Genomic DNA, 22,463 nt, shown 5'->3' on the forward strand with positions numbered 1-22,463 from the left:
TCATCAGAGTTGGGAGTAACATGATGGCAGTGATGAGATTATTTTTATTTTCACATCACTCCCCTTTACTGTGGCCACTCCAGAAAAATGTGTATCCAGTTTTACCTTCAGTAATCTGGCTTCTATTGCCAGCCTTGTTTGCTGCTTTTTAGATGAGATAGCCCTTGAAATTTCTTGCAACAAGAGCTGTTCATCTTTCAGGTCTACCTGATTTTATGTTGTCTATAAATGTGCCCACATTCCATGTACTGAGGTGGAGTGGAATTATTTTTGCACAAGTTTTTGTGCAGTGTGTGTGTGTGTGTGTGTGTGTGTGTGTGTGTGTGTGAACTACAATGTAGGATCCTCCCCAGACATAATAATCAGACTGGGATTTGGCAAGGAGACATTTTAGGGTGCTTTTCTAGCCTTTTCCTCATTCTTGAAGATGAGCATTTCTTACCCAGGGGCTGCCAAATTTCGCTGCTACTTCCAGTGAGAAGACCCTATGTCTTGGGCTGCCCATGAGCAGAGCTGTGATTATAGCTCCCAGTGTATCCACTTTTGCTGCTTCATTACTTTTCTGTTGCTGTAGGACTTTAAGATAGGTAAATGGTAACATAATATGGGTGATGACTTTTTATTCAAGGAAAAATTGGATTTAAGTGAGATAGAGCAGCAAAAAGGTATTCTCATTCTCTCTGCCCAGCATCCCAGTCCCCTGGCAGGGCAGAGTCAAGATGGCAGATGATGGCTCAAAATGCAGTCCATGACACTGACATCTCTGATATTTAACCAGGCTTTACGTGATCCTGCTTCAGCTGCCTTTGTGGCCCCTGGAACAAGTGTTCTCACCTGCCCATTGTCACAGGGAAAGGCTTCACATGCTGGGATAGACATTCCCTTAGCTCACCCCCTTGGTTACCCTCCACCTGGTTCAGTCCACCTGCCAAATGGCGTACCAGGGCATGACCACTGTACAGGGGTCTGGATAGTCACAGGTGAAAATTAGATGGATCAAGTGGACAACAACGGTGGAAAGCAGCCTTCATACCAGAGGTGCTAGTCTTCCCTGAACATACTTACCAGTAGATAGATAGATAGATAGATAGATAGATAGATAAAATGAAAGAAAGAAAGAAAGAAAGAAAGCTAGCTAGCTGGATGGATGGATGGATAGATAGATGAATAGATGGATAGATGGATGAATAGATGGATAGATATAGATAGATAAGTAGATAGATGGTTGGATGGATATATAGATAGATGATAGATAGATAGATAGAGGGATAGATGGATGGATGGATGGATGGATAGATAGATAAATGAATAGATGGATAGATGGATAGATAGTTGGATGAATAGATAGATATAGATAGATAAGTAGATAGATGGTTGGATGGATATATAGATAGATGATAGATAAATAGATAAATAGATAGATAGATGGATTGATAGATTAGACAGAAAGACAGACAGATAATTTGGCCCCCATATCATAATAATTTTCCCTTAGGGAAAAGACTTAATTGATTTTGTCAATGCCTAACATACAGTCTGACATATAATAGGTGCTTAATAAATGATTAATGGATAGAATTGAAGCAAGAAAATTAAAATACAATAGTAATTCATATCCAGTTATAACAAGACATAAAAGGAACACAACATAAAAACACTCTGATCTTGAATTTAGATAACTTTTAGATCAGAAAAATCAAGTCATCTCAATTCATTGCCAGAATTTTCCATTATTCTTCCCAAGAAAAACTCCAATCTGTTAAATGATTTACCTAGTTTGGGGTTGAGGCTCACTTCTAAAATATCTTTGGACAGCATCCTAATGGTGTTGTATTTTTCCACCTGTCATTCACAGGCTGTACCTACTATATAGCCTACCTTTTAACTGTTACTTACATTTGTAGTCTATCCAGACACCTGAATACAGTTTGATAGGATTTCTCTCAACCTTTTCACTCAATGAATCAATCAAGTAATGTTATCATCTTGAAATGCTAATGTTCTGTTTTAGGTAGGCCTTAGTTGAGTCTCTGTGACAATTCCATTTGGCTTCTGGTAAATATTTAGATAGATCTTTTGTTTAGAGTTTTTTTTTTTTTTTTTTTTTTTTTTTTTTTTTTTTTTTTTTTTTTTTTAGATCTCTAGCCTTGCAAGTTAATAAACTGTCACAGCAAATACAGCCTCACAAAGTGGATTTTAAATCCCCGTTGCTTTTACTTCATTTATTTTTCATTTCTGATTTTACACTGTACACTAAATAGTTAGGGCTTTTTTTTTTTTTTTTCTTTTTTTTTCTGGTCTCCAACACCTGTGTTAACATTCAATCACATTAACTCTTGCCACAATTTCTACTCATCACCTTCTTCCCCTTTCACCAATACCGTTCAAATCTTTAAGTGATTGTTTTTATTTTCAAACTTATAGGGTTTGGTTCTCCCTAGAATTATGGTACTTCCCAAGGGGGAAAAACAACTTAGGAGGCATGAAAAACAGAAAAGTTAACTCTTAGTTACATTAATATGTAGTCATCATTAATAGACTGGTATAGTAAATGCACTACAATCACTCTATATCTGAAGAATTTTCCTTACTTTCTACAATTTATAAGGGTACAGATATGCAAAATAGTGTCCACAGGAGGGTAATTCAAATGAAGATCCTTAAGTTCATGCCTTATGAAAATCAGTTAAAGAAAACGGGGGTGTTTTATTCAAATTAAATAAGATGAAATAGGATGAGAGATAATGAAGATGGCTTCATTTATTGAAAAACTTCAAGTTTAAGGTAAGTTAGAATTTGTTTTGATCCCACATAGAAGAAATGGATTGAAAACACAGAGGGAACACATTTTTGAGTGACAGAACCCACAAAAATGGATCAGAATGATTTTCCAGGTGCACACAACTTTGTAAGTTATCAGGAAGGATCCGTTGCACTGGGGTGGGTGTCCAGCACAGTCGTGTCCAGTGCTGGTGCAGTTCTGGCCCTAGCAAGCCAGGGACAGGTCTTGGAGCCTCTGAATCAGGAGGAGCCATTTTCAGAGCTCACAGGCCACAGACATGGAAGACAACTTGGGAGGTGAAGATGAAAGTGAGAGGGCCTTGGAAAGACTGCAGACCAGGGGCCTCTGAAGTGGCTGGTGAGGAGAGGGAGGAGGCAGTAGCATCTGTTTCTGGAGGTCTCAGCCCATCAACAAAAGGAAGAAAAGACGACACTAATCCACTAGAGTTTATGGCCACAGTAGAACAATTTCAGGGCAGAACAAAGTGCTCATGGTCACTCAAATACACTTCTTCTTGGGTCATAACACTTTGAAAGAATTGAAAAATTACAGGTAAATAGAAAAATTTCTGAAAATAGCTGCCCAAGACCCCTAAGGCTTGAGACATTACACCCTCTATCTTGGAAGCAGAGCCAGACTTAATATTTATTTTTAGTTTGTTTGTTTTCATTTTCCCAGTTACATGTGGAGAAAAAAAAAAGTTTTTTCCCCATATATGTACCTTCTTTTTTCTTTTCTTTTCTTTTTTTTTTTAAACATATTTCTTTATAAATCATGTAGAGAGAGAAAAACTACAACAAAAGGGAAAAACCATGACAGAAAAAGAAAAACAAAAACAAACGTGAACATAACATGTGTTTGTTGGAATCCTTACTAACTGCTAAGTAATTAGAGTTGATCTAATCTTACAAGAAGTTGTTTTGGCCAGAACCTGAAACAAGGTACTAAGTAGAACTAATTAATACAAGGCTTGTGTTCCCACCTTTACTCATTGGACTCCACAAGTATGCTAGCTTCACAAAGTACACTTTCTAACTTCAAGAGAGTTCACACCTCCCTTAAAGTCATTGGGCCAGAGAGCACTATGGGAGAAAACCCATAATCCCATTCTCTCAGAAGAGGCAGATAAAAAGCCAGCGATGAAGGATCTATGGCAGAATACCTTTTTTCCTCTTGGCTGGCTGATCGCGCTAGACTCGAGAGAAACGACTCTACTGCAGAGAACACTTTTGACGGACTTCAGTGGAGCTACGCCAGAAGCCCTCTCTCCGCGGCAAGTGTGGCTGGGCTCCCCAGAAGGAGATAAGAGAGATCTTCCATCTCTGTTGGAGGCAGAAGAAGGCAGAGGCAGAGGCTGAAGGACAGAACCTTTGGCTTTGGAGACATCCGAAGGGCTCTAAGCCTCTAAACCGGCTGTCCTCTGAGAACAAACTCCAACATTTGAACTCTAACATTTTGGCGCCCAAGCGTGGGAACCAAGGACCCTACTTTCACTGAAGAAGTCTCCAGTGACCAGGAACTGAGTGAGTACAACCTTTTTTGGCTGAAATGGGACAGATCCTAGGTAAAGATTCTCCTCTCCCCCGTGTCTCCCCTTAAAATGTCATATAGGGGTTGCAATTGATTGGTAGTTAAACCTAATACTGGACGCATCCATTGGATATCTCCTATTAATTTTTGGAAATCGGGTGTGCCACAAGAAATAAAAACAGATAATGGACCGGCATATACCTCCAAACATTTTGAACACTTTTGTGCACAATATAAGATTCTACACACTACTGGCATACCCTTCAATCCTCAAGGTCAAGCAATAGTAGAAAGAAGAAACAGAGACATTAAGACACTCCTCCAAAAACAAAAGAAAGGAGGAGCCACGGGTAACCCTAGAGAACTTCTAAATTTAGTTCTCTATACCATTAATTTTTTAATCTTTGATAAAGATGCACTGGCTCCAGCAGACAGGTTTTATAACCCACCAGAAGAGCAGTGTCCAGTGCGAGCAGCTCCACTATCTTTAGATAATCGCCAGGTGATGTGGAGAGACCCAGAAAGTGGTGAATGGAAGGGACCAGATAGACTAACTGCTTGGGGGAGAGGATTTGCTTGCATCTCTACAGGTGGAGAAGGAATCAGATGGGTGCCTACGAGCCGCATTCGCCTTGTCCATCGCAGAAAGATGGAGCAGACCCTTGAAACAAAGGAGAAGACCCAAGAAACATCGGGTGGTTCTGTTGCTGATTGTGCTCATAAGAATTATTAGATTCCTGGCACATGAACTAATGGACAATGGAATCCTATTGGACTGTTTCTAGGACTTATGGACATGTGTAAATTTTCAGATTGATTCTTGTTATTTGTTACATTACTACTAGCCTGTGTTATATTGCTATGTGCTCATGTAAATTATGTATAATGCCTCCCATATTGATGGATTTATGTATACCATGTATATCTGTTACAAAGTTCTGGCCCATATTGATGGATTTATGTGTACCCCCTCAGAAACCCCCTATGTTTTAAAACAAAAGAAAGAAGGAGATGTTGGAATCCTTACTAACTGCTAAGTAATTAGAGTTGATCTAATCTTACAAGAAGTTGTTTTGGCCAGAACCTGAAACAAGGTACTAAGTAGAACTAATCAAGACAAGGCTTGTGTTCCCACCTTTACTCATTGGACTCCACAAGTATGCTAGCTTCACAAAGTACACTTTCTAACTTCAAGAGAGTTCACACCTCCCTTAAAGTCATTGGGCCAGAGAGCACTATGGGAGAAAACCCATAATCCCATTCTCTCAGAAGAGGCAGATAAAAAGCCAGCGATGAAGGATCTATGGCAGAATACCTTTTTTCCTCTTGGCTGGCTGATCGTGCTAGACTCGAGACAAACGACTCTGCTGCAGAGAACACTTTTGGGATTTCAGTGGAGCTACGCCAGAAGCCCTCTCTCCGTGGCAAGTTGGTGCTGGGCTCCCCAGAAGGAGATAAGAGAGATCTTCCATCTCTGTTGGAGGCAGAAGAAGGCAGAGGCAGAGGCTGAAGGACAGAACCTTTGAATTTGGAGACATCCGAAGGGCTCTAAGCCTCTAAACCGGCTGTCCTCTGAGAACAAACTCCAACATTTGAACTCTTAACATGTGTTGATTTACATTCAGTCTTTATACTTCTCTTTAGATGCGAATGGCAGTTTCCATCCAAAGTTTATTGGGATTGTTATGAATCATTGAATCACTCAGAAGAACCAAGTCTGTTATAACTGATTATCCTACAATCTTGCCATTACTGTGTACAGTGTATTCCTGGTTTTACTTGTTTTGCTTAGTATCAGTTTATGTCAATCATTCCAGATATTTCTAAAATCAGCTTATTCATCATTTTATATAGAAAAATATTACGTTACTTTCATGTACCATTGTTGGAATCTTTACAAAGTGATAACTTATTCAGTCATTCCCCAACTGATGGAATTGATGGGCATCTACTCATTTTCCAATTCTTGCCCCAAATAAAAAGCGTCTTTACACAAACATTTTTGTACATGTGGGTCTCTTTTCCTCCTTTATGATCTCTCTGGGATACAAGTAAAGTAGGAACACTGCTGGGTTATGGGGTATGCACAGTTTTACGCTCTTTGGGCACAGTTTCAGATGCTTTCCAGAAGAACAGAGAATACACAGGTTTTTGTCTGAGCTCCTTCTGGCTTTCCTCAAAGCAACACAGATCAAGCTTCTGAAGGGTTTTGGAGTGACAGAACCCACAAATACTTGGAGTGTAACTAATTTCCAGCAGAAGATATTTTGGAAGAACTTCAGGAAATGTCTATCTCAATCAGACACAGGGGAGGGGTTCGCTGGTCAGCACAGGAGCAGCATAATGCAGTCCTGGTTCAGATGCAATGGGTCAGCAGACTAGCTGGGAGAGCTCCAACCAATTACAGAAGGCAAATGGAGCTCCCGAACCCAGCATAAGGAGTGGGCTTGGCCACGCCCACCCAGCAGGGGAAGGGAGCTGGAAGCTCCAGCCCCACAGCAGTGTCAGCTGCTATCAAGGAAGCTTGGAACAATCTCCCCTTTGTCCTAAGAGCAGACCTCAATCTTTAAAATGAGCAAAAAAACCCCAAAAGAGCTCTGACTATATATAGATAGCTTTTATAGATACAGGGAAGAGCAGATCTCAAACCCTGGGGAAACTAAAGGCAAAACATCTCCAGATAAAGCCCCAAAGGGCAACATGAGTTGGTCTCCATCTCACAAGGCTCTCTGGAGGAATTCAAAAAGAATCTTAAAAAGAGAGTTAGTAGAAAAACGGGGAAAGGAAATGAGAGCTCTGGAAAATGAAACACAGAAATTGTCTGAAGAAAATGACTCCTTAAAAAATAGTTTTGGCAAAATGAAAAAAGAGAACAATTCCTTAAATAATAGAATTTCTGAAATGGAAAAAAAAATCCAAGAATAAAACATCTCATTTAAAAGTTCAATTGGCCAAATGCAAAAAGAGATAAAAAGCTAACTAAAGAAAAAAATTCACTAAAAATTAGAATTGAACAAATGGAAGCAAATGACTCAATGAAACATCAATAATCAGTTAAACTAAACAAAAAAATTGAAAAAAATGAAGAAAATGTAAAACACCTCATTGGAAATATAAGTGACCTGGAAAATAGATGCAGGTAAGACAATATAAAATTATTGGGAATATCTGAAAATCATGATGAAAAAATAGTCTCACCAACATCTTTCAAGAAATCATCAAGGAAAATTGCCCTGATATTTTAGAACTAAAGGTTAAAATAGCCATTGAAAGAATCTACCAATCACCTCCTGAAAGAGATCCCAAAATGAAAACTCCAAGAAATATTGTAGCTTAATTCCATCATTATCAGATCAAAGACAAAATACTGTAAGCAGCCAAAAAGAAACAATTCAGATATTGAGGAGCCACAATCAGAATTACCCAGGACCTAGCAGGTTCCACCTCAAGTAATTGAAGAGCCTGGAATATATTCTGGAGGGCAAATAAACTTGGACTGTAGCCAAGATTCAATTGTTCAGCAAAACTAAGCATTTTTTTCAGGGGAAAAGATGAATATTCAATGAAATAAGGGTTTTTCATTTATTTTTTATGAAAAAAACTAGAGCTTTTATAGTTCCTCCTCCTTTCTTTATTTACTCCATTTATGACTCTCTATGTCAAAAGAATTTCTTCTAAACAACATATAGTATTCTGTTTTTTAATCCACTTCAGATATTTGCTTCTATTATATGGGAGAGTTCATCCCATTCATATTCACAGTTATGATTAACAGCTCTATATTTCCCTCTATTCTATTTTCTCTCCCCAGGATATACTTTTGTTCCCTCTTTCCACCTTGTCCTCAGTATTGTTTTCTTTACCCACCCATCCCCACTACTTTATCTTCTATCATCCCTTTTCCCCCTTCTCTTACCTATTTTCCCCTAGTATTTCTGCCCTCTCCTTTATCTAGCCTCCCTCTCCCCCCCTTTATCTTTCCTTTTTCCTCTCCTACTTCTTTACAGAATTAGATAAATTTCTATTCCCAACTGAATGATTAAATTATTCCCTCTTAGAGTCAAAACTGATGGGATCAAACTTCTAACAATGCTCCTCCCTCTCTCTTCTTTCCCTGAATTGTATATTTTATGTCTCTTATTTATGATCTAATTTGTCCTATTACACCTTCCCTTTTCTTTTCTTTCAGTACAGACCTTTTTTTTTTTTTTTCATTTCTTAATGTCTTTTTCCCATCAGAGTCCATTCACAACTACCCCCTCCATCCATGTGATGTACCCTTTGCCTTCCCCAGTAACAGATATAAATCTCAAGAGTTGCAGATATAATTTTCCCATCTAGGGATGTAAACATTATAACCTATAAATAATATATATTTTCCCCTATTTATGTTTCTATTCTTTTCTTGAGTCCTGTGTTTGAAGACCAAATATCCTGTTCAGTTTTGTTTTTTTCCATGTAAATGACTGAAAATCTCTCACTTGAAGCTCCATCTCTCCCCTGAAAAAGGATGCTCAGTTTTCCTAAGTAGTTAATTCTTGGTTTTAACCCTACGTAATTTGCCTTTTATTGTGTTCCAGGCCTTCTGATTCTTGTAAAATCTGCCAGATCCTGGGTAATCCTGACTGTTGCACTTTGATATTTGTTTTTGTCTTTCTGCTTGCAGTATTTTTTTCCTTGAGATTGTAGTTTTGGAGTTTCTCAACAAAATTCCTTGAGTTTTCCATGTGTGATCCCTTTCTGAAGGTGATTGTTTGATAATTTCAATGACTATTCCCTCCTTTGTTTCCAAAATATTGGGGACATTTTCTTTGATGATTTCTTGAAGAACACTATCTAGCTCTATTTTTTTCTTTGGGGGGGAGGGGGGGTCATGGCCTTCAGATAGATCAATAATTTTTAAATTATCTCTCCTGAATCTATTTTCCAGGTTGGCTGTTTTTCAAATGAGTTATTTCATATTTTCTTTCTTTTTTTTCATTCTTTTAATTTTGTTTGACAGACTCTTCTAGTCTTTTATAGTTATTAGCTTCAATTTTCCCTGTTCTATATTTTAACGTGATTTTCTTCAGTCAACTTTTGTTTCTCTTTTTCCATTTGGAGGTGTTATTTTTTTCAATGGACTTTTTTTTTTTTTTTTTTTTTTTTTGTATTTAACCAATTGTATTTTTAAAGGAATTGCCTTTGTTTTCCAAGCTATTGACTGTCTATTGAACGCCTCTCATTTCTTTCTCATTTTTTCCTCTACTTCTCTTATTTGCCTTTTAAAGCCCTTTTTTGAGTATTTCCAAGAAGCATCTTTGGGTCTGAGACCAATTCATATCATTCTTTGAGATTTCCTCTGGGGTCATATTATCCTCTTGAGTTTGTGATTTGATCTTCCCTGTCACTATAATAGATTTCTGTGGTCTTTCTTTCTTTCTTTCTTTCTTTCTTCCTTTCTTCCTTTCTTCCTTTCTTTCTTTCTTCCCTTTTCTTTCCTTCCTTCCTTCCTTCCTTCCTTCCTTCCTTTCTTCCTTTCTTTCTTTCTTTCACTATTAAGGGGGAGCTCTGCTCTGTCCCAAACTTCCTGCATGGCTCTGAGCCTTGGCTTTGAACACAGCATCCCTTGTGTTTGCAGGGTGAGCTTTGCCTGCTCTGTCCAGGACACACCCTTGTTTCCCAAAGATGCCTCCTGAGCTGAGACTGGAGGCTGCCCCTTGCTGTGCTCTTTCGCTAATCCAGGACTGAGGGTTTCAGATGCTGATCTCTGTGAGTAAGAACCTCTCACTATCTTTTTCTGAGTCTTTCTGAGAGGGACTGAACCCCCTTTTGGGACTGACCTTCCTTGAAGGTCTATCATGAGCTAGAGCGGGATTTCATTCCACCAGACTTTGTTCAGAAGCTCTGTTTCAGGCAGTTTCAAAGAAAACTAGGAGAGCCCGAGCAGTTTCCTGACTTTATTCTGCCCTCTTGGCTCTATCTCAAGAAGTCAGAATTCTTGTTTTTAATCCACTCTGCTATTCACCTTCATTTTATGGGAATGTTCATCCCATTCACATTCACAGTTATGATTACCAGCTCTGTATTTCCCTCCCTCCCATTTTCTCCCCTGTATATATTTTTGTTCTCTTTTTCCACCCTGTCCCTCCTTGGTATTACTTTGTTTCTTGCCCCTCCCACAACTTGCCCTCCCTTCCATCACCCCTTTTCTTTTACCCCTTTCTGGTAATGTTTCTGCTCTTCCTTTTACCCAGCTCCTCTCTTTTCTTTCCCCTTTCTCCTCTTACTTTCTTAATCAGGTACAATACATTTCTATACCCAAATAAGTCATTATGTTACTCCCTCCTTGAGCCAAAATTGATGAGATTTACCTTTAAACAACGATCATTCCCATTCATTCTTTTCCTCTGTTGTAATAAATTTTTGTCCTTCACGTGATATATTTTATCCTATTTCACCTTTTATTTCCTCTCCTACCAGTACAATTATTTTTCCACCCCTTAATGTCTTTTTCTTTGATATCACATCAGAATCCATTCATACCCACATTCTCCAACTATGTATATGCCCTTTAACTGCCCTCAACAAATGATACCCTTGTCAAGAATTACAAGTGTTATTTTCTCATGTAGGGATGTGAACAGTTTAATCTTTAAATTATAGTTTTTTTCCTGTTTCCCTTTCTATCCTTCTCTTGAGTCCTGTGATTGAAAATCAAATTTTCTGCTTAGTTTTTTTTTTTTTTCAATACAAATGATGTAAAATCCCTTACTTTTTTTGAAAATTCATCTCCTTCCCTAAAAGATGACACTGTTTCACTGGTTAGTTGATTCTAGGTCCTTTCTCTTCCAGAATGTGGTATTCCAAGTCCTTCCATCTTTTATTGTAAAAGCTGCCACATCAAGAATAATCCTAATTATTATTCCTTGATATTCAAAATTTCCCCCCTGCCACCTTGTAGTATTTTTTTTCCTTGTAGATTTGCAACAATGTTCCTTCTGTTTTGTTTTGTTTTGTTTTGGAATCTTTTTCCAGAGGTGATTCCTGGATTCTTTCAACGTCTATTTTGCCATCTGGTTTTACTATATCAAGACAGCTTTCCTTGATAATCTCTTGAAGAATGCTATTCAAGCTCTTATTTTGGGTCATGGCCTTTAGATAAACTAACAAGCTTTAACTTATCTTTCCTTAATCTATTTTTCAGGTTGACTGTTTTTCCAATGAGATATTTTACATTTTCTTCCTTTTTTTCATCTTTTTTTAATTTGTTTGACTGATTCCTGATGTTTCATAGAGTCATAGAGTCATTCCATTTTCCCTGTTCTAGTTTTTAATATGTGCTTTGATTTTTTTTTTTTCAACAAGCTTTTGTATCTCTTACCAAAGGGTAAAAGAAAAATGTAAAGAATCCACCAAATGCCTTGTGAAAAAAATCTTTTCAAAATGAAAACTTTCAGACAAAATTACAGCCAAATTCTGGAACTCACAAGTCAAGAAGAAAATATTGCAAGCATGTAGAGCAACGGATTTAGGATTAAAACTAAGTATTATCCTTCAGAGGATAAGGTGGACATTCAACAAAATAAAGGATTTTTAAACATTTGTGGTGAATGGACCAGAGCTGAATAGATAATATAGGATTCAAGAGACATGAAAGTAGGTAACCAGGAAAGGAAAATTATAAAGATTTAACAAGGTTAATCTATTGTCATTCTTACATGGGAGGATGATACTTGTGACTCATAAGAACTTTCTTATTCTTATGGCATTATACACACACACACACACACACACACACACACACACAGAAGGCACAGGTGTGATTTGAATATGAAGGGATAATATCTAAAAATATAAATTAAGAAGTGAGAGGAGAATGTATTCTATGAAAGGGAATAGGAAAAGTATAATGGCATAAGTTATCTGGCATAAAAAAGCAAAGAAAATGCTTTTATAGTGGAGGGGAATAGAGAGGGAGTAGGAGAGTGAGTGAAGTTTTCTCTCATCATAATTGGCTCAAAGAGGAAATAATATACAAACAATATGGATACAGAAATCTATTTTATTCTGCAGGAAAGTAGGAGTGGAAGGGGATACAAGAACGAGGAAGTTGATAGAAGAGAAGGCATTTTGGGAGGGGGTGGTCAGTGGCAAAACAGTTTTGAGGAGGGACAAGATGAAAGGAAAGAGAATTAAATAAACAAAAGAGAAACATAATAAAAGTAATCATGAAAATAATTTTGAAGGAAGTTTCTTTGATGAAGGTGCCATTTCTCAAATATATGAGTAAATTTTATAAAACTAAGAGCCATTCTCCAAATGATCAAAATATATGATCAAAAATATGAACTATGCCCAAAGGGTTGCAAAATCATGCATTTCCTATGACCTAACAATATTACTATAAGGTCTGAATCCTAAAAGATATTTTTTAAAAAGTAAAAGAACATCTATGTACAAAAATATTTTTAGGAACTCTCTTCTCAGGGCAAAGAATTGGAAATTGAGACTATGCCCATCAATTGGGGAATGACTGAATAAATTAAGAAATGCAATTATCGGAATATTATTGTTTTGTTGGAAATGATGAGTAGGTTGCTTTCAGAGAAAAACCTAGTAAGTTCTACATGAGCTCAAGCAAACTATACACAGTACAAAGTGTACAAAGTAATAGCAATGTTGTGGGATGATCAGCAATGAATGACAGCTATTCGCAGAAATATAATGACCTAAGATTACTCTGAAGAACTTATCATGAAAGATACTATCAATATTCAAAGAAAAAAACTGATTGTGTCTGAATACAGATTGAAGCATACTTTTTTTTTAATTTTATTTTTCTTGAAGGTTTTTTTTGGGGGTAGATTTATGTTTTCTTCTGCAATATGACTTTTATGAAAATGTTTTACATAGTTTCACATGTGTCTTCTCAGTAGGTGGGGTGGGGAAGAAGGAAGAGAATATGGAATTTAAAACCGCAAATACAAATGTAAAAAATTGTTTTTCATGTAACTAGGGAAACTAAAAATGTTAAAATATAAAAAAGAACTGAAGAGTCAATGATTCAAGATGTCTTAAATAAGTGAAGCTGATTCATACCTGCTAATTACTTCAGGACCATTTCAATTTCTTTCTGAAGAGAAAAGAAAATAGGTGGGCAACCTTCCCTCATCATGCTCACAAGTAAATCACATGATCGCTCTTGGCAAACCCAAAGGTCCTACTTACCTCTTCTTTTTGTTCTTTACATTATTCTTTCTTTTTCTGCATATAAAGTTGACTGAACAGTGGTCCCAAGATAGATGTGACTAGTCTTGTGGACCACTTTGTTGGTTCATGACATCTGGAACTCTTAATGTTCTTAAACTATACCGGAAATTTTCTTCTCTATATCTCCAAAAGATCATCTTGGGACAAAGGAAGGGTGATGATCCCAACCTTCTCCCTGGCTTGATAAAAGATCAAGTTAAATGTAGAATGTCTATTCATCACTACCAAAAATCGTTTCTCAAATTCTTGGCAGAATATAATAGCATTTTTTAAGGCTCCTTAAAAGATTGTCTTTTGATACATGGTTGCCAGCCTTTTGCATTAAGAATATATTGTGTGTATGGGAACTAACTAAATCATAATGTATTATTATTATTTTATATGTAATAAAACAAATAAGTTGTCCTATACGTGATCTATTTTATACCCCTGATTCTTATTTAGAGTTTTGATATATGAACAAAACCCAAATCTAAAGTAAATACATCCCAGTTCTCTGATATTGAGCTGAAAAGAAAGAAAGCATTTGGGGGCATAGTAAGCATTTAATAAATACTTTTGGATTCTTTGATTGACTGTGGTCTTTTTTGATTATCTAAGTTTCTTCTGTATTCTACCTTATCAATAACTTTCCAAAATTTGGCAACCATAATAAAAGGAAAGATACTATATTTATGATCTCACCAAAGTAGAATATATCAGTAATAGTTACTGTCCTTTCTGAATCCCATGCCTCTTTGCCAAAGTTTACAGTCAGATTAATTTCTTTACCTGCCACATCATAGTAATGACTTTTTTTTGACTTTACAATCCACTAAAACCTCTCTATATTTTTCTTTCATTTTCTCTTATTCTTATTTCCCCTTTTTTCCCTTCTCTTTTTTCCTAAATTGTCCAGGTTGGAAGTACAGGTGCAATTCACAAATTTGTATGTTTGCAAGAAAATTTGGCCTGTTTCCTTCCCAACAAGAGCCAGTTTTCTCATTCTTAAGCATCATGGTCGGTCTTCATCCACTGTGACTCACCAGGTTAATATTGAATTTAGTGAGAATCCGATGTTCACTTAGCCAACTGTGGACCAGATTTCTTACCTCTAGATAGCCATATGACTCAAATTCTAGTAGGAATTATGTCCCTGTCTCTGTTTCTGTATCTCTCTCTGTCTCTGTATGTCTATAGATATTTTTATGTATAGATATCTATCTATATGTCTCTATATATTATATCTATATATAAGGACAATAGATACTTATTTAATTATATGCATAATAATTCATTTATCTTCATTAAAGTATGGCACACGTGAGATTGGAATGGAACAAGACTAAATGTAGTGCTTTGTAATAATACAGAGAAAAGATAATAAAACTTGAATTAACATGATGATGGAGAGTAGAAATGAGGCTTGCTTGTGAGATATGAAGATATGAGTAATTTAAGTCATATTTTAGTACACTAGAGAAAGTACTTATTTAAAGAAAAACAAACATGATTTAAATTCAATAAACAATGAGACAAAACTTTAATAAAATCCATCGTCTTTTACTTATTTGTTGTGTGACACTAGATAATTGATTTAATAAACATTAAAAGCATTATTTGGTAATAATTTATTAAAAATAAAGTAAAATGAAGAATGGTAGATAGCATGCCATTGTATATAGAATTTGCGATCAGTTTAAGCCCTGATTGACACATAATAATTATTTGCCTCTGAATATATTATTTAGGCACTTGACCTCTCATTGTCCTGCTTCACTCTTTATGTTTATAAATTATGTGAATTATCAGTTTGCAAGAAAGAAGTTTCCTTATGGGATTTATACTACATTGATGTAATAACAAGTGTCAAAACAAGCTTCCATCTCCTTCCCCCTTTAATTAAAAATTATAAGCCTTTAATTTACTATTTTGTAAATGATTCATACCATATTAAAGTACTTCTTAAATCAAAGAAAGTAGGCTTATTATTTTATGGAAATGTTAAAAAGATGAACTTTTAAAAAGGAATTATCTAAAATTTTTCTCCCATTGAATCTTATGCCTCGAATATTAAGCATTTGTTAAAAAATGATGATGACCCACCATCATCACCCCTATAATAGGCCAGTTGTATCTAATTAGACATATTAGGACCTGATGGCTTGTTTGCTGGTCTTGGCCACTATCAAGCTTAGATGGCACAGGATGAGACATGGGACAGAGCCAAGCCCTTTTAGTGCTCATTAGTGGTGCCAGCATCCAGGATCTCTACACCGTCTGTCAGATATTACTGTGGTGAAAAAATTAGCAAGGTTAAATGTTTTCTTTCTTCCCTGAAATTAAAACATCATTAAGCCAAACAAAAGGTTTAATTTTCCATTAAAACAATGTCATTAGAACAATTCAGGGGGAAAAAAAGAAATATATTTATTTAATTATGATTTAAGAATTGAACATATGTGTTTCAGCTAAAGCTTAATAATGTCGTTTGTTCCATACACCTGTGATTTGTGCAGGCTCAGCCAATTCCCTAAACATTGTCAGAATTGTCCTCATGAGACCTGGCATAGACCTGATGCTATCAAGATGCAGATGATCCTCATCCCTTTGAATATAGGCAAGGCTCTCCATCAAATCGAAGTCTCATGATTTCCCGGTCCTTGAGCTTGATTCTAAGTTTCACATTCTTGGAGGTAGAAAAAGAAACCTAAAACATAGGGTCAAACTCCAAATTTTTTTAGATTATTCATCAGTTTTTCTATTGTTTTATGAAACTCACATATTCCCTCAAAACCATCAAGATATGCAATGTTTTTATTTATTCTTTTCCTTCATTTTTTTCCATAAAGAGAAAGTGCTATGAACCACATAGGAAACTAGTCAAGAAGATAGAAACCTAAGTTCACAACCCATCTTTGAGACATATTGGCAATGTGATTTAGGTAAAATTATTTAATCTCTCGATTGCCTTAGACAACTCTTTAAGACTATAAATTACAGAGCAGTTGGGACTTAATGTTGATATAGAGAGTTTCCCAGCTGAGAATTTCCTATATCCATTCAAAGACAAATCCCAAAATAATTTTCTGTCTACTTTGTTTTATTACAATTTGTCTATTTCTCTATCTATATCCCTCTGTCTTTTTCTTTTTGTGTCTATCTTTCACTCTCTCTTTCTGAAGTTTCACAAGTTATTGTCCATTCAACTTTTGTATTATTTTGTATACAGTAGGAAATTCTGCACTCATATTTTAAAGATCATGTAGAATCAGGTATATCAAGTAATGCGAAATAAAGTGTCTATTCCACAAATAAAACATTAAACATCTATTGCATGAGGGTATTTCTTCATGATCATTATATTTAGTAAACATTTATTAAGTACTTCCTATGTGCCAGGCACCTTGCTAAGCAATGGAAATACAAAGAAAGGCAAAAAATAGCACTGGAAACTTAAAGCTCTCCAAAATCTCTGGAGACAGCAACATGAAAAAGCACAAAGCTTTGCCTTTTGTGTTTCCATCCCCTCCCATCAAGATGAGGACTGCACAACTTTAACATAAAATTCAAAGTTAAACAATAACCTGGAAAAACAAACAAACAAACAAACAAACAAAAGCCAGTATGGGGAAAGGTGCTAATTTATAAATTACATTAAACTGGGAGAAGTTGGTTTGAAAATGACCAAATAATTATTTAGGCTAGCAATACCAAAAAATAAAAACATGAAATCTATGTTCTCTCAAAAATCAACTAACTGGAGTCCATATAGTCTTGGGAAGAAAGAGTTTGGTAGGCGAGAAAAACAGTGAATTTGGTTACAGAATAGATAGTATCATGGGAGTGTATACAATATGATTAATTATTTTAAAGAATGTAGTCTAGCACCCCTATGGGACTGCTATTACTATGCTCTGACAATTAATAATGTTAAATGTTTTATAGGCCCCATCTAATACATGTTTTTTTTTTTTTTTTTTTGCTAAGGCAATTAAGATTAAGTGACTTGCCCTTGTCTGGGGTCACACAGGCTAGGATGTGTTAGATTTGAACTCAGGTCCTCCTGACTTCAGGGCTAGTGCTCTATCTACTACACCAACAAGCTGCCTCTATGTTGTAATCTTTACTTAGGAACAATATTCCTGGATTTTCTATCTCTTTGAAAAAAATAAAAATTCTTTAATGACAAAAGAAAAGACAGGGAAAGCAAACTTTTTGGGGAGGGAGAGAAGGGGATATACTAGGTCAGCTTCAAAGACAGATAAACAAATGTCCTAATTCTAATTTTCCTTTTCTAATTCTAAATCTAATTTTATTCTAATACAGAGGAAAAGGTAAATTCCTTAAGTCTAATTAAATATATAAGAAGATAACTTTAGGCAGATAACAGACTCAAATATAAAAAAATCAATATAGCATGAATTCAGTTACACTGGAGAATAAAGTGCTGCAGAAACTTGAGAAAATATTAATTTTCATCTTTTCACAAGAAATATCAAGATGTAAATTCAGGAGAAAATAGTAATGTGACAACAACAAGCAAAATCTCAAAGAAAAGTGCAAACTGGAGACAAGCTTAATGAGAATTTCCAAAACATTTAAAAATACTTAAGTGGTACTGGAGAAAAAATGAGAAAGAAGTGAGAGTGATTAAGCTTGATAAAAGCTACTCAAAAATATTAAATAAAATACCATTAAAAATAGCCAAATTCCCTCCCCGCCCCCCATAGAATTGATCAAATGGCAAAAGAAAAACAAAAAATTCAATGGAAAAAAATTTTTAAATTTATCAAAATCTAGAAGTATTTCCAATAAAGTAAAGGGTAAAGGAAAAAAGCCCATTGTCACTATTGTAATTTAATATTGAATTAGAAGTGCCATCTCTATTAATAAAATAAGAAAAATAAATTGCAGACTTAGATTTGGCAACAAAACTGACACCTTTTGCAGAATATGTGATCATAAACTTACAAAATCCTAAAAAATCAACTTTAGGAGTTATTTTCTTTTTCTGTTTCACAAATTCTGTTTTTCCTGGACTTGCTTTCTTTTTCCATTTTATCAAATCTATTTTTTAAATGAGTTATATGCTTTTTTCCATTTCATGAAGTCTATTTTGTAGTGAATTTTCTTCAGATAGTTTCTGTGTTGCCTTTTCCAAACTCCCTTGCAAATTTTTCATTTCTTTTCCCCATTTTTTCTTGTAACTCTCTTTTAAAATCCTTTTTAATTTCTTCTAGAAGAGCCTTGTGTGATAGGGACCAGGTCATATTGCCTTTTGGGGCTTCATTGAGAGACAATCTGCCTTTAGTCTCCTCAAGGTTTGAAAATTGTTATTCTCTTTCACCATCAAAGCTGTCAATCCTCAGAGTCTTCTTTACTTTTTTACTCATTTTTTTAAGTTAAGGTCTGCTTTTAGGGCAGGGGAGGTTTTCCGAGTGGCTGAAGCTGGGCTGGGTTAGTGTTGGTTTACTCTTGGTGCTGAGTGGGCATGGCCAGATCCAGTGAGATTCTGGCATTTTGGGGTTTACTGTTTACCTTTTGTGTTTGTGTTGGATGTTTTATAACTTCTCTGCTGATCTAATGGCTTGTAACCAGGGCAGAGTGGCCAATACTGCCCTAGATTCTCTGCCAGATAGAGTCTGCACTGCCTGAAGAGTCAGCAACCCCCAGTGACTGTGCTGTCTGCAATGGAGACAGACTGTGAAGGAGACAGAACAGCCACCACGAGGGTCTTTATTTTTGAGTCTGTCCTCCAGCCTCCAGCCTCCAATCCTGTCTTCTCTGTATATCTCCAAGTTTGTCTCCCTCCCACATCTCTTAGCTCTTATATATTTTATTATAAGTATATTATCATAGGTGTCAACTTGTAGAACTATACTAAGTACAAAGTACATGTAAACTAGAGAATAATTATCTTAATTCCACTGAGTTAACACCTTTTTGTAAGATTATTGGTTTCAAGTACACTTGGCCCTCTACATTTGTCAAATACTAGATTGTTAAGTCATTGGCTATTTTGTCCTATGAACTTAACCTGTTCTGTTGGAATCCTTACTAACTGCTAACTAATTAGAGTTGATCTAATCTTACAAGAAGATTTTGGCCAGAACCTGAAACAAGGTACTAAGTAGAACTAATTAGTACAATGCTTGTGTTTACACCTTTGTGTTCACACCTCCCTTGAAGCTCTTTGGGCCAGAGAGCACTATGGGAGAAAACCCATAATCCCTCTCTCTCGTATCCCACAATTCCTCCCTCTTGTATAAAAGAAACAGACAGAGGCTCTTGATCAGATTTCATTGGAATGAGCTGGCTGGAGGCTGAAGAAAGCAGAGGCAGAGGCTGAAGGACAAAACCTTTGGATTTGGTGACATTCAGAGGGAGCTCTTGGAACCAAGCAGAGAGATAGCCTATAGACCTCTAAGCTAACTGGGCTATATTGGAGATAATAAAAGATCTGAACTTTTATCACCTGGCTGCGTTTTGAGAACAAGATCACCTCAATTTGGTGCCCAACGTGGGGCAAGAGGGGAGTCCGGGCAGCAGCATCTGGCGCAGGAGCCGGGGTGCCACCATGGTCAAGAAGCGGAAAGGCCGCGTTGTGATCGTCTGGGACACGGAGGACAGCAGCAGTGACGAGAACCTAGATCAGGAGCTCTTGTCCCTAGCCAAACGGAAACGTAGTGACTCTGAGGAGAAGGAGCAACCTGTTAGTCAGCCTGCAGCTTCTTCGGACTCTGAAACATCAGACAGTGATGATGAGTGGACAGTTGGAGGCTCAAAAAATAAGGAAAAAGGAAAAACTGGGAAGATAGAGAAGAAGGGAACCATGAAAAAACAGACAAACAAAGCTGCTTCCTCAGGTAGCTCTGACAAAGACAGCTCAGCTGAGAGTTCAGCCCCTGAAGAAGGTGAAGTATCTGACTCCGACAGTAACAGTTCCTCCTCCAGCTCAGATTCAGATTCTTCTTCTGAGGATGAGGAATTCCATGATGGATATGGAGAAGACCTCATGGGAGATGAAGAAGATAGGGCCTGTTTACAACAAATGACAGAGAAGGAGAGGGAACAGGAACTGTTTAACAGGATAGAAAAGAGAGAGGTGTTGAAGAGAAGGTTTGAAATTAAGAAGAAATTAAAAATGGCCAAGAAGAAAGAAAAGAAAGAAAAAAAGAAAAAACAAGAAGAAGAACAAGAGAAGAAAAAACTTATACAAATTCAAGAGTCCCAGGTTATGTCCCATAATAAGGAGCAGCATTCCAAGCGGGATGAAAAACTAGACAAAAAATCTCAGGCCATGGAAGAACTGAAAGCAGAGAGAGAAAAACGGAAGAATAGAACAGCTGAGCTGCTTGCCAAAAAACAACCATTAAAAACAAGTGAAGTTTACTCTGACGATGAAGAGGAAGAGGAGGACGATAAGTCCAGTGAGAAGACAGATCGTTCATCTAGGACGACATCATCTGATGAAGAGGAAGAAAAGGAAGAGGTTCCTCCAAAATCACAGCCAGTTTCTCTGCCTGAAGAGTTGAACCGAGCGCGGTTATCTCGGCACAAGCTGGAACGGTGGTGTCACATGCCTTTCTTTGCTAAGACAGTTACAGGATGTTTTGTACGAATTGGCATCGGGAACCACAACAGTAAACCTATCTATCGGGTTGCTGAAATCACTGGTGTGGTGGAAACAGCCAAGGTTTATCAGTTGGGTGGCACTAGGACAAATAAAGGATTGCAGTTGAGGCATGGCAATGACCAGCGAGTATTCCGCTTGGAGTTTGTCTCAAACCAAGAGTTCACAGAAAGTGAATTTATGAAATGGAAAGAAGCGGTATTTTCTGCTGGCATGCAGCTACCTACCTTGGATGAAATCAACAAGAAGGAAGTATCCATTAAAGAAGCTTTGAATTATAAATTCAATGATCAGGATATTGAAGAGATTGTAAAAGAAAAAGAGAGATTCAGAAAAGCTCCCCCCAACTATGCCATGAAAAAAACACAGCTTCTGAAGGAGAAGGCCATGGCAGAAGATTTGGGAGACCAAGACAAGGCTAAACAAATCCAAGATCAACTGAATGAGTTGGAGGAAAGGGCAGAGGCCCTAGATCGGCAACGAACAAAGAATATTTCTGCCATCAGTTACATCAACCAACGAAATCGGGAATGGAACATAGTTGAGACTGAGAAAGCCCTTGTGGCTGAAAGTCACAACATGAAAAATCAACAGATGGACCCCTTCACTAGGCGGCAGTGCAAACCAACTCTTGTCTCCAATTCCAGAGACCCTGCTGTTCAAGCGGCCATCCTTGCTCAGCTGAATGCAAAATATGGCTCTGGGGCATTACCAGATGCTCCAAAGGAGATGAACAAGGGTCAAGGAAAGGACAAAGACATCAACTCTAAGTCAGCCAGGGACCTCTCAGAGGACCTGTTCAAAGTGCATGATTTTGATGTGAAGATCGACTTGCAAGTTCCCAGTTCAGAATCAAAGACACTGGCCATCACCTCAAAGGCTCCCCCAGCCAAGGATGGTGCTCCAAGAAGGTCTCTGAATTTAGAAGATTATAAGAAACGACGAGGACTTATTTGAGCAAGCCCAGCCTGCTGTTTCGGACCCTGCATGCACCACGGTGATGTTCCTCTTCTCCTCTTCTCTCTTGGTTTGCCCTCTTTGGGAGTAGCAGGGGTGCTGGGAAGGGACTCTTTAAACTGCCAGTCATCTGTAACATAAAACCATTTACTGTATAGATCTCCCTCATCCGCCCACTCTCTCTCCCCTCCTGCTGCCCCACACCTGTGTGGAGTCTAGCTCTCTTGGGTTTTATCCATGTCTTATTTCAGTTTGCATTTTACTTTTTTTTATTTTGTCATCACTACAGTTGGTTGGACCATTCTGCCTGTATTTAGTATTATGGCA

The 22,463-nt window shown here is 37.0% G+C and overlaps 1 protein-coding gene across 1 annotated transcript; it reads left to right on the forward strand.

The window, feature by feature from the left end:
- Positions 1-739: 739 nt before the first annotated feature.
- Positions 740-22,194, forward strand: LOC127541391 (RNA polymerase-associated protein RTF1 homolog). The gene is made up of 3 exons (XM_051966676.1): positions 740-980; positions 2,921-3,139; positions 20,038-22,194. The coding sequence occupies exons 1-3, from the start codon at positions 740-742 to the stop codon at positions 22,134-22,136; spliced, it is 2,559 nt and encodes an 852-aa protein (XP_051822636.1). The 3' UTR covers positions 22,137-22,194.
- The last annotated feature ends 269 nt before the right edge of the window (positions 22,195-22,463 follow it).

The sequence above is a fragment of the Antechinus flavipes genome, chromosome 6 (assembly GCF_016432865.1).
Source record: "Antechinus flavipes isolate AdamAnt ecotype Samford, QLD, Australia chromosome 6, AdamAnt_v2, whole genome shotgun sequence".
NCBI lineage: Eukaryota > Metazoa > Chordata > Mammalia > Dasyuromorphia > Dasyuridae > Antechinus > Antechinus flavipes.

What these genes read in the sequence shown, in the direction of transcription:
- LOC127541391 (XM_051966676.1), top strand. Translation starts at nt 740, where the DNA reads ATGCAGTCCATGACACTGACATCTCTGATATTTAACCAGGCTTTACGT. An exon ending in AGGGGTCTGGATAGTCACAG is followed by an intron (nt 981 to 2,920) that starts GTGAAAATTAGA and finishes GTAAGTTATCAG; the next exon opens with GAAGGATCCGTTGCACTGGG. An exon ending in AGGGGCCTCTGAAGTGGCTG is followed by an intron (nt 3,140 to 20,037) that starts GTGAGGAGAGGG and finishes CTGCGTTTTGAG; the next exon opens with AACAAGATCACCTCAATTTG.